The 12,781-nt window shown below is 44.1% G+C and overlaps 1 protein-coding gene across 2 annotated transcripts; it reads right to left on the bottom strand.

The window, feature by feature from the left end:
• Positions 1–948: 948 nt before the first annotated feature.
• Positions 949–12,022, bottom strand: Smndc1 (survival motor neuron domain containing 1). 2 transcript variants are annotated; one of them, XM_027407025.2, is made up of 6 exons: positions 11,827–12,022; positions 10,789–10,908; positions 5,898–6,040; positions 5,157–5,318; positions 3,101–3,254; positions 949–2,246 (listed from the first exon to the last, which is right to left on the bottom strand). In XM_027407025.2, exons 2-6 carry the CDS (start codon positions 10,906–10,908, stop codon positions 2,109–2,111), a joined length of 717 nt encoding a protein of 238 aa, XP_027262826.1. In that variant the 5' UTR covers positions 11,827–12,022; the 3' UTR covers positions 949–2,108. The 2 variants fall into 2 exon arrangements, with proteins under 2 accessions (XP_027262826.1, XP_027262827.1); XM_027407026.2 differs by lacking the exon at positions 11,827–12,022 and adding an exon at positions 7,837–8,024.
• Between the last annotated feature and the right edge of the window lie 759 nt (positions 12,023–12,781).

Genomic DNA, 12,781 nt, shown 5'->3' with positions numbered 1-12,781 from the left:
AAATTTTTGGTTACTAATGTTTGGACTTTTAGGTCAACTTCAAAAGTCAATCAAGCTTTGAGAAGATACTTCTCCTACTTAAGAGTTACAAATTAGTATTGAATTTCAGATTGTCGGTTTCAGCTTTAAATACATTAAATTTTGTAACTAAACATGGCATACCCAGGGTTCCTACGTAATTTTAGAATATAGAGAGCTTAACCACTTTCATTTGGAAAATTGCCTTAGTCTTATCTTTCCAACTTTAGCACTTAACGGTCAGGTCCTCATCAATGCAACATTAGGATATACCAAAGGGCCACATTTGATCTCTTGACACAGGCGCTGTTGATTTTATACTGTACATCTATTACAAACTACAATCACTTCTATTCCTTTTCTAAGACAAAGCCCTTAAGGAAAAAAAATACACAGATTTTTGTTTCAGGCAGAATGGTCCCGTTACAACAAAACTGCCAATGTAAGCACCAAGTACTATTCTAACATACCAAGGCAGTATCAAACCATTTTGGGGCCACACAATCATACCATGTGACTTACTACTGTGTCTTCAAGGGATTTCCTTGCAAATGTTATGACACCATTGAAGATTAATTTAGTTTTTTATTTAGGAATCCTCAGGCTTTAATACCCTCTTCCCAGCAAGGCCCTAAAGAAAATCCTGACCTTCTTGGTTGGGGAGGAAAAGAATTCTACTTTACCAGTTAACTGTCCTACAAATTTCAATTTACCAAGACAAAATTCGTGAAATCATTTAATTTACAAGTAGTCTCATACACACCCATTAGTCCTTTAGGATTCAATTTCTTATACCCAATGAAGGAATTCTTAAGGATTTATGAACCATTTCTCAGACTCAGCATTCTCTATGGTAGTTCTATGTACAAGTCTAAGGCTTACTACACCAAGACTGGCAGCTACAGACTCCACCCCTTTGTTAACACACTGGAGAGTTTAAAAACACTTTATTTATTAAAGTTAAACATACAAAACTGAAATTAGCACACACCCAAAAAGTGTCTTCTTCCAATAACAGGAAGACCCTTTTTCTATCCATGTTTTTGGCTTAAACTCAACTTGGAATAACTGTGGTGCTCACTTAGGCCAACAAATGCTGGCAACTTGATCTAGTTAATAAAAATTACAAACTCAGCTACATGAACATAATATACAGGGAAATTATGGGCAGATTAATGCACAAGAAATACAGAAAAAATTTAATTGTGAAACATTTAGTACTCTTGTTCATTAATTTAGCCTTGGGTTTGTTTTGTTTTGGTTTTTTGTTTTTTACAAAAATAGTATCTACACTGTATACAGGGCTATACATCAGCTTTTTGTTTTCCCATATAAACATCACACATCCCAAAAATGGTACCACTGCCACAAGTGAAAAATCAACAAAGGGAAAAAAACAATACAAAACACCAAATAAACACCAGAGAAGGGGAGCACATCCTAAACATGGTTTGCTTGTTTTTTAATATAAAATTCAAACTCAATGACAAAAAAAATACAAAGTGAGTCAATTGTAGAGGTGACCTAACAGGCCCGAGAAACAAGTAATTCAAGGAGAAACCTCAAACCAAACTTTGCTGTTTATAAATTAACCCATACTCGGGCTTGTCTGCACAATGGCCAGGTTATCAAACTGAAGATGTCTTTAGCAGGCTGGCATTTTGCGGTGATGTTCCAATGAACTGTTGGGATACGTCAAGTGCAAAGCACCTGAAAACTCCAAATTAGGACTTATAAAATGTCTACTCAACATTAGTTAAGTGGGGGCCAGAAGTCCAGTAATCATCTAAGTGCTGACTTAAGCAGCATCTACCTAGAAAAGTTGCCTTGTTCAACAAACTCGAGGGATCTGTCATAAGTAGTAATGAAAAGTTAAATGATAGCAGTTATCAAATGTCTTCAAGTTTCATTCTACCAAAGCCAAACAATGACAACAATTTATCTTCCTTACTCATCTAGCAAATAATTTACCTTTAGAAAAATATAAGGATAAAAAGGTAAATGTAAAGCCCTGCAGAGATGAACTCCAACAGTCTCTCTGATTACTGCGGCACCAGGTGCCTGACACTGTATTTAGATGTGTCTTGAGATTACTGCGGCATCAGGTGCCTGACATTGTATTTAGATGTGTCTTGATACTGGGTCATAGGCTTGTCAGCAATCCCACAGGTTCCTACTCCAACTTTGCCCGTCACACTTTCCGGCGAAGCAAAAATACTCCTCTTTACCTGGGAACAAAAGCAGAACCATTTCTAATCAGTGAGAACAAATCTCAGCCTTTAATGTTAAAATATATTCAGGTTCCAGTATTTACAAAACGCATGGCTTTTAAAGAAAATATTACTACATACTAATATAAAGCTTATCTGTCTCAAAATGTTATGTTCCATTGTCAAATTCCTATTTAAAGTATGAGTATCTATTTTGGTACGAAGTTCATGGTAAGAACCATGAAGTTCACTGCCCTCTGTCCCACTATTCTTCAGAAACCACACAGTGGAGCAGCTGTTCTCTTAACAGCAATGAAAAGCCAAACTATGGATGAACACTCTTATTTTGAATATCAGAATTACAGTTATTTTCTACCCAGCAAAGCTTCTTAAACAGAATCTCAAAATAAAAGTATGTTAAAAAAGCAGAGCTCCGGGGGCTGGAGAGATGGCTCAGAGGTTAAGAGCACTGACTGCTCTTCCAGAAGTCCTGAGTTCAATTCCCAGCAACCACATGGTGGCTCACAACCATCCTTTATGAGATCTGATGCCCTCTTTTGGTGTGCAGATATACATGGAAGCAGAATGTTGTATACATAATAAATAAGATCTTTATATATAAAAAAAAAAAAAGCAGAGCTCCATGTATTTTTGAGAGTACTGAGGGCATCAAACAGTCTGATAATTCCTGGTATATAAATTTGTTTTTAACTGCAGAAAGTGGCTCATGACTACTGATAATAATTATAAATCAAAAATTGGTTAAAATGTGTCCTTTGGGAAATCTGTGCCCCCTGTCTTCATTGTGAAATGATTTTAATGACAGCTGCATTGGCAGACCACGGTGATGGAGGGCACATGCACACACTGACCTGGCCCTTCTTGTTCTTGGAGTACGCCCTGTTGTTGAATTGCTGCCACTTCACCTTCTGGTCCTCCCTTTCCTGCTCTAGCTCTTTTATTCTTTGTGCTTTCTTCAGAGCTTTCTTCTTTTTATATTCACGCTGCTGGGCAATCATTTCTTTTCTGTGTGGAAAACCCAGACATAAATGTGAATAATTAACATTTAAAATATGACTTCCTGTTTAACAGTTCAAAAGCAAAACTTACATGCTAATTTATTAATGAAAGCAAAATGTGTCATTAAAAATCAATGCCGAAATCTGAGTGTGGTGGCATGCCTGTAACCCTAGGTGGAGACTGGTGAGCTGCAAGTCAGCGTGGGGTACACCAGACCCCTCCCTGTCTTAAAGAAGATGGGACTAAAGAGAGATGGCTCAGCAGGTCAAGGCATCTGCCACCCAGCTAAGCTTCATGAGCTGACCTGAGTGTGACCCTGAGCCACAGGGCAGAAGGAAAATCAACTCCTTGAAGTTGTCCTCTGGCCTCCACTCATGTTGTAGTGCACACATGAACCCACACAATAAATAAATGGTAAACAAACGCCACTCACTGAGGACTATCCAGACATTTTTTTCTTAAATAAAAGGTAGACACAGGCCATTGGCAGAGCCCTTGCTGAGCATGCCCACAAATGACAACAAAACAGCTGCGCACTACATTTAACTCTACCACAACGGAAAGCAAATTTTTCAACAAAGACTTTTTATTTTTATACAGCCTTTGCCAGTTGTGCTTCAGGACTATTACTATTCAGTACATGTGACAGCACACACCTGCAACCCTACTGCTTAGAGGAGATGGAGGCAGGGAGACCACGAGTTTACGTTGTGCCTCTGCTACACAGAGCTCAAGGCCAGCATAGGCTACATGAAACCCAGTCTTAACAAACAAACAAAAAACAACATCAATGGCTGGCTAAATCTGTACCAATCCCTAAAAATACAGTTAGTATGATGTCCTCAATACTCGGGAAACTGTATGAAGTGACTTACTGCAGATAAACAACTTTCATCAATATTGAAGGGAGACAGCAACCCAAACTGGAAAAGTGGCACAACTAGCATTCTCTGTGGTGACCAAGAGCAGCTTTCAAGTGTTAGCCCTGTCTTCTGTTATCTAACTAATTACTGTCTGGTCCCAGTTTTAACCACAAAATTTTGTTGCTTCTTTACATTAAAAAAAAAAAAAAAATCAGAAGTAGAAGTGCCCTCCAGGCACTTCTACTTCTAAAAACCCCCCAGGGTTTTTAGAGGAGACTTACAAGAACCGTCACACGCCATTTCATAGCTGAGGCAGATGTTAGTTTGTTGAACATCAACTAGAGAGAGGGGTCAGGCAAAAATAGGCATCTATCCAGCGTCACAGCGCTGTCACTGTTTACTCTGCCGACCCCGGTTTCAGTTATTAGTTTAGATGTTATTTTCCTTAGGAAAATAACTATAGTCCTTTTGTTTTCTGTTCCCTGAAACTACTGCTATATAGTTCCTTCACACTTTTTACACTTGACTGTTTATGCGCCCCCTCCCAAGCCCTTCTCTGGTACTAGGTACAATTATAATGGTTAGGCAAAGGCTCTACACCTAAGCTACATCCCCTGATGGTGTACTCTTTCCTGAATACAGACTCAACAGGCTCGGGACGGTCTCCACTGTGGTCTAGCCTTAGGACCTAACTTACAAAATACAGCAGATGCTCTAGTGTAGCATCCTCTTTAATGAACACCTTAGTACAGTCTCCACTTTACCTAGGCACACACACTGATGGGATGTTGCAAATCTTCAAAACAAGGTTAAACAGTGTTACAACTGCCATCCAATATAGCCTGCATGGAGATTATTTCAAGTACTCAAACGGGAACCCCTAACATGCCATCTTTGCAGATTATTTCAAGTACTCAAACGGGAACCCCTAACATGCCAATTACAGTCAGTCACCTTTGCCAGATATAGTGCCTGCTTATAACCTAAGTACTAAGCCTGGGCCTTACCGGGAGCCTGCCTGTTTTGGAGAAAACGAGTCACTTACTTGGACATGGGTTTGTTGCCACTGTCCTCTTTTGCCTTCCTTCCTTCTTCTACGGGTTTGAGGTTCAACAATGGAGTCACTTCAGCATTGCCATAACCAGCAAAGGTGATTGCAGCCGTGCCATTGTCTTCATCTATCTCCTCAATCTCCGCTTCGTAACACCTGTAAAGATACCATGGCTGTAAGCAGGTGAGTAAAGATCCAGCACTCAGCCTACTAGTCTACACTGCAGCCACTCACACTCATCATGTCTCTAGATAAAGGTCTACAATCAAATGACCCTTTGGCAAAATAATACCAGAGCTCTAAAGTGAGGCACCTGGTACCAAGCCCTAATTAATATTTTTGTCAGAAAAATCTCTTACACATTTACTCACTGTAAATTTCATCTCTTTGAGAAAAGCTAATATTTAAATGACTAATTTCAATGGATGCACTGGAGTGCAGTGAGATTACCAGCCATTCACTTTTTTAATTTGAGAAAACACCTGGGAACATTTTAGAAAACAGCAATTCATCTTTCCTCCCTTTAGGATCCAAACTACTCTTCTCCCCAGAAATTAAACTAACCCTAAAAATAAGCTGTTTTAATGGCAACAACCCAAGAATTACACTAGTTTTTACAAATCACCTCACCTACATGGATTATTCAAACAGGGCAGTCCAAACTGAATGAAAGCATCTTACCATTGTATCTTATTAATTCAGGGATAGTTAGAGGGTTGGGTTTTCTACACTTACTGTCCGTCTTCACTCCAGATGGCCATACATTTGTCCCCTACTTTCCAGGAGTGGCTAGGCTGAGTAGAAGCAAAACTGTCTGAACTTGCAAGGGTTTCCGAAGGCTGAGTTGACAGAAGGTCTTTGGTCAATTCTATAACTTCCTAAAAAGAAAACAAGAGCTGTAACACTTGTAATTGGACACCGACAACGGCTTTCTTGTTTCACAGTATTAGCGCTCATGCCACAAAGCAGGTATGCATGCTACATGTGCAGTTCATAGTGCTACTAACAACACTGCTTTTATGCCCATATAAAGACGGAGGAATAGCACTATGGACTAGTCAGTAGTGAAACTGTGATTTAAGCCTATACAGGCATCTTCAACTTAACTATAAAAACTTTCAGAAGTAAAAGTAGACAAGTTTCAACCATGTCTGACTTCCAAATGCTTTTTGTGACTGAAAAGATTTCTCCACAGAGAAATAGAGAACAAATTTGATTCAAGGTCACTTTTACAACTGCCATGTGTCTTTCATGCAACTACAGTTTTATAGGGCATAAACTATATAGCCACCATACCTCCTCTATGAAGTCCCCAAAACACTGGAAACAGTCTCATTAGCACACAAACAATGTTTCTACTTATACCAATTTCTACTATAATATTGTAAAGCATAAATAAAAAAACCCAGTAATTTAAGTACTAATCAAGTCAGATTTAAACAGCATACACCTACTTATCAAGCACAGTAGGTAGCACTGCTTCATTTTAAGGAAAATATGTAAATAACTCACACAGGCAGGCAGTGCCTCTCCATGTGGCAGATACTTTTCTAATTCAGGCTTCTGTGTATTAGTTTTGAGTGTGTTAAGGCTAAAAACTTGCCAAAAATATACACAGAAGTGTACTTAACTACTTATCTGCTACATTCTTACCCTAATGTAGACATACAGAGTTTATATATGATTTTCAAAAACCTGCTTACTGGTTTCCCACACTGTTGCATTTAAGACATATTTTATGTTTGGGGACAAATACAGCAAAATTAAACTTAGTTTCTTCAGGCATCCTATAAGGTTTAACAGTAGGTGTTTTGGTTTAGTAGCCAAGAAAAGTTACCTCTCCGAAAGATTCTAAATATTCCTGGCTACTTCAAAAAAAAAAAAACAACAACAACAAAAAAAAACCAACCTAGTATTTTTACAAAAAAAAAAAAAAGAGAAAGGTCAGTCTTGTGAATTAAAAAAAAATTCTAGTAAGACTCAGATTTGAGTTGAGAACTCAATACAAAGCCATCTCTAAGGTTTGCCAAGTAGACATCTTTTTTTTTTTTTTTACTTTTCTAAGTCACGGGAGGTGATGCATGGCTTTATATTCATTAGTTCTGCAACACTAGAGACTGAACCCTAGGGTATTGTGCAAACCAGGCACATGCCCTCAAGTATTTTTTTAATAAAACAATTCCATGTAAATAAAGTGGGAGAGTTTCCAATAATATAGTCATACAAAAAAGAATAAATCATCCAAGTTTGTTCTCAGAGACCTCCAGAGTCAGCCAGGAATATAACCCAGTAGGCCTGGCTCAGAGCCCATCAAGTCTTCATCAGTCAGTACTTGCATCTCCTTCCAGGGTTCATGTACTTAAAGCACAAACTTGTATTCTGTCTGTCAGTAGTCTCAGACTGACAGAACATCTCCCCACCACTTCCAAAAGAAAATAAATTCAAACAAAAGTCCTGAAAAGCTGTGTGTTAATTCTCAAAACCCTGTGCCAAGATGGCTCTTCTTATAAACAAAATGCAGAGCATTTACTTCTAATGCCCTGTAACTCTTGTCATTTTAAATGTCTCCCAGTAATTTATGAAGAACCTCTCAATTTCTGTCTTCACATGTGGGTATGGACCAAAATATCAGAAAAACTATTTTATGTATGAGGGGGTTCTTGAAGGTACATACCATTAATTACTTTTCCTCCCCCAAGTGTGAGTTCTGAAACTGCTCCTTCATTGACAGATGGGCAGCAGTTACAGTAACGGCAATCCCAGGAGGCATCAGGTGTTGTGATCTACTATCAGCAGGTCAAAGGGGGTGCACTCAAGCACTCTGCTTACTGAAGGAAGGCGTTTCGGGGATGCAGAGAGCCACTGTAATATATGAGACAAGTGACTTGACCCCTGCCTCCTTTGAACCAGTTTATTCAGCAATACAGCTTAATAAATTGTCTATTTTTGTGATTACTATAGACTGCCTGGGGAACGAAAGAGCTAGCTAGACTGATTTTACTATATACCTACTTTTTCTTCTAAGGAAAGAAAGAAAGAAAGGAAGGAAGGAAAAGGCAGTTAGGACTTCAGAAGATTACTTTGTTGCCTGAATTTTTTATTCTACATAAAAGACAGAAACATGGAAACCTTACTGGAAAAAAACCCAAAGAATTAGAGGCCATTATGATGGCCAAAAAGAAAATGCAGAAGCCACAAGCTTAATAACCAACCTAATCAGACAAGATTTAAATAACAAGACATATATGTCCCTAAAAGGAGCAAGCTATTCCCTAGTGTCAGTGCAAACCACCAGGTTGGAAGCACATACCCAAATACTCTTCATAATTTTTTTTACCTAATCTTAAGTTTTCAGTTCAAACCATACCTCGTAACCAAAATCAAATTTCTCATAATGGAGTGGGGAGGGGAACAATACTGATGAAGACCACTCAAATTAAAGAGTTCAGTGGTGTCACTTTTGCAGCATTATTAGCACCTAAGCTTCTAAATCTGCACCATCCAGTATTTACTCAACTATAGTTATTTTAATGTCCAGTAGCTACACATGGCCAGCGACTGTGGCACTTAACAGCAGACACAGACCTTGGTCACCATCACAGAGGCAAGTTCTACCAAGACAGTGCTGTTCTAACCAGCTATACAAGAGGACACTTTTGCAGACAAATGACTTCAAAGTCATTATTGCTTTGCTTTTTTTTTTTTTTTGCTGAGACAGAGACTATGTCACCATGGCTGGCCTGAACTCTATGTAGAGCAGGCTGGCCTCAAGCACGTAGAAAACTCCCTGCCTCTGCTTGACTTGCTTTTTGTATTTTGTGGATCGCCCCCAGTGCTGGGAAATTAACCAGAGTATTGTGTATTCTAATAAGTTAGAGCCTCAGCCTCTGGACCATTATTAACTGAGCCCTAGGTAAGCCTTTCGGGTAAATATCTACCCTAACCGTTTTTTCCCTACCATACTTTCCATCATAGATTCTGTATCAAAACAGCTGACTTTAAAGATAACTTATCCTAGAAAGGTTAAAACAAACAAACAAACTAAAACAGACCTGGTAATAATGCTGTTCAAAACTTGACTCCCAACTCTCCTCTATCAGCTCTACACAGACCTCCCACTGCCCAGCAAGTGCACACTCCTGTTCTTCAAAGGCCAGAAAGGACTGCTTTAGGTCAGCAGGGGTGGATGGGCAGGTCAACCTGCTTCTGTCACTCCACCTTCAACCAATCCTCAGTGCACAGGTAACTGAATGGCACATCACTCCCTAAGCGTGGCTTTAAACTGAAGGAGAGCACTGTTCAAAGTAATATTATCCCACATTTACACTATTGTAAGTCTAGAATCTGAGTTTAAGAATGTCCAACTCATTTTAAATTAAAATAGATCTTTCAGAATCCCCCAATCTATTAAGCTCTCTCTAGTATGTTACATTTGAAATTTTGTGGGGTTTTTATTTTGAGATAGTGTCTCACCATGTAGCCTTGGATGGCCTAGAACTCAGAGCAATGCCTACTTCTGCTTCCTGCATAAGCTTCCTAAAGATGTACACATCAGGCAAAATCTAATATTAATAGCCATCAATAGTATAAAGGGAAGGACTATTTGGATGGGACATAGAATAAGCAGAAATCATCAAAACACCCTGAATTTTAAGGATGTTCTTAAGATCAAAACTTTTGTACACAATATTTACAAATTACATGTGCTATTTTTCTTAGGCTGCTGCTCTAAGAATCGACAGGTATTGAGTTTGTCCTGAAGCCCCCCGTGCATGTACTTACAAGTTTCATAATTCCTATCTCCCGTGAAAGTTATGTCTCCTTTTACACCAATTCAACTTAGACAGGCACAACTACAAAGCCAAGTCCTAAGTCCAAACACTTACAACATGGGCAGAATGGGATCTCTTTACACATCCCCGTGTAAGCACATCATGAGTGTTTTTACAAAAGGTGTACCCCATTAGTGCGGAGAACCATGGTCACAGTTTTTGGTTCAGTGAAATGGACCTTAATCCGGGTATCCTTTCCTCCTTTAACACTGTTACCTTTTGAACTAAGTTTCCTTGTCAAATCTTTAAAAATAAACGCATACTCAGTTGCAACGTTTCTTCTCATGAGCTCCTAAAAGCACACACAAGAGTTACAAAACCATGAGTGTTTCATTCATTCCAATGTACACCTAATGGAGAAAGCAACCACAGAAGCCTGGGTGCCCGCGTGTGTGAATACAAGCAGGGAGCCCCTTCTTCACCGGTGCGTACACAGCGTGCGTGCGTGCGTGCGTGCGTGCGTGCGTGCGTGCGTGCGTGCGTGCGTATGTATGTATGTATGTATGTATGTATGCATGCAAGCAGGGAGTATGTATGTATGTATGTATGTATGTATGCAAGCAAGCAGGGAGCCCCTTCTTCACCGGTGCGTACACAGCGTGCGTGCGTGCGTGCGTGCGTGCGTATGTATGTATGTATGTATGTATGTATGTATGTATGTATGTATGTATGCAAGCAGGGAGCCCCTTCTTCACGGGTGCTTTAAGTGCCTATGAATTCTGAACAACACTTCATTTGAGAAAAACAAATATTCTTTCAAGCAACATCAACTCCAACTGTCCACTTATCCTTACTTGCAAATCCTTCTTCAATTTCAAGAGGTCTTCATTTTCTCCGTTCCCAGACAAGGCAGCTTCTACTTGCTGGAGCTGAGCTTTGTAGCTAGCCAACTGTTTTGCCAGGTCCTCTGACATCTGAGGAAAAAAATGAAAAAAACCATACGAGCTGAGTCAAACGCCGAACTACAAAAATGGTCCTCCAACCGGCCTAAGTTATCACTTCTGCTCCCAGCTCGTTTTATTCCTCATCACTTGTACTTTCTTCAGATATAGCTAACCCCCAAACTTCAAAGCAATAAATCCTATGGACTACAGCATGTCAGAGAAAGCGATCTGCTTGAAGAAAGGCAGGGTCTGTCTGTGTGGCTTTGGAGGCTGTCCGGGCAGTCGCTCTGTGGGCCAGGCTGGTGTCGCACTCACAGAGCTCCCCGCGCCTGTCTCTGCGTCCCGAGTGCTGGGAGTAAAGGCGGACGCCAGCACCGCCGGGCTTCCGACAAGCTTCTCCCCGGTGGGCAGAGTGAGACCAGGCAAGCGAGGACGGGCGAGCCCTTCCAAAGCCAGACAGCGCTGCGCAAGGCGCTTCTGCGGCCCTGGCGTCGGGCGAGCGCGGCCTGCGGAGCCCCGTCCCCGCCGCGGCCGGCCGTCTCGGGGGCGCAGCTCGGGGCTGCACTGCGTGCGGGGCACACGGGCTGCAGGACCGCGTCCGGGCCGCTCCCCCTCCCCGGCCCCCGCCCCGCCACAGCTGCGCCCGCCGCTCGCAGCGGGAAGCTCGGAGCTCCGCTTCCATGGAAACGGCGGCGCCCCGCATCCACCATCCTCCCGGGCCTGTCCCCCGGCCGCCCGCCCGCCCGCCGGCTTCCCCGGGCCGGCCACGCTCGCCGCCTGGGCCCGGAAGCCTCCCCGCCGGCCCGGGCGGCCCACTCGGGGTGCGAGCGCGGCCGGCCCCACACGCTGCCCGCGCCGGGACCCCGCGGCCTCCGTCTCTACTCCAGGCCGAGGCCCGGCGAGGCCTACACCCTCCGTCCGTCCGTCCGTCCGTCCGAGGCTCGTTACCTTGGGCGGGGCTGGGGACGGGGCGGCGGGCAGGGGTCGGGGAAGCGGGCCCAGCGGCGGCGGCGGCAGCAGCGGCGGCGACGGGGGCGAAGTCCACGGCGACGAGAAGGTTCGGTCTCAAGAGGGAAAACTCCAGCGGCGGCGCGGGGGGAGGGGAGGAAAGCCGGGCTCCCGCAGGAGGAAGAGACAAGGCGACTCAGATCTCGCGAGACGCGCGGGCTCTCGCGGAGTGGCGCTGGCGTCACATGACTCCCGGCGTCCTCTCAGCGGCCGGCGTCGGCGGCCTCTGGAGGCGGGGTGGGTGTGGCCTCACTGGGGCGGAAGTGACGCGTCTGCGCTGCGCCTGGCGCAGAGTGCGGGCTCCTCTTGCGTCAGTTCCTCCCGGAGCGGCGGCGGGGGGGCGGGGCGGCGGGGGCGGGCGGGGGCGGGGCGTCCTCCCGTGGGCTGCCCCGTCTGGATGCCGGGGCGAGCGCTCGCGAGCCTTCCCGGCAGGGGTGAGGACACGAGGCAGGGGGTTAGTGCCGAGAGTGGCGGGGCCTAAGGGCGCCTGCGGCCCCGCCCCGGGGAGGCGGGGGCAGAGAGGCGGGGGCAGGGGCAGAGAGGCGGGGGCAGGGGCAGAGAGGCGGGGGCAAGGGCAGAGAGGCGGGGGTAGAGAGACGGGGGCAGGGGCAGAGAGGCAGGGGCAGAGAGGGCGGGGGCAGGGGCAAGAGAGACGGGGGAGGCAGAGAGGCGGGGGCGGGGGCAGAGAGACGGGGATAGAGAGACGGGGGCAGGGGTAGAGAGGCAGAGGCAGGGGCAGAGAGGCGGGGGCAGGGGCAGAGAGGCGTGGGTAGGGGCAGAGAGGCGGGGGCGGGGGCAGGGGCAGAGAGACGAGGATACAGAGACGGGGGCAGGGGTAGAGAGGCAGAGAGGCTGGGGCAGGGGCAGAGAGACGGGGGTAGGGGCAGAGAGGCGG

The sequence above is a fragment of the Cricetulus griseus genome, chromosome 3 (genome assembly GCF_003668045.3).
Source record: "Cricetulus griseus strain 17A/GY chromosome 3, alternate assembly CriGri-PICRH-1.0, whole genome shotgun sequence".
NCBI classification, from domain to species: Eukaryota; Metazoa; Chordata; class Mammalia; order Rodentia; family Cricetidae; genus Cricetulus; species Cricetulus griseus.
Note: the sequence above shows the minus strand (reverse complement) of the source record. Positions and strands in the feature narration are given on the sequence as shown.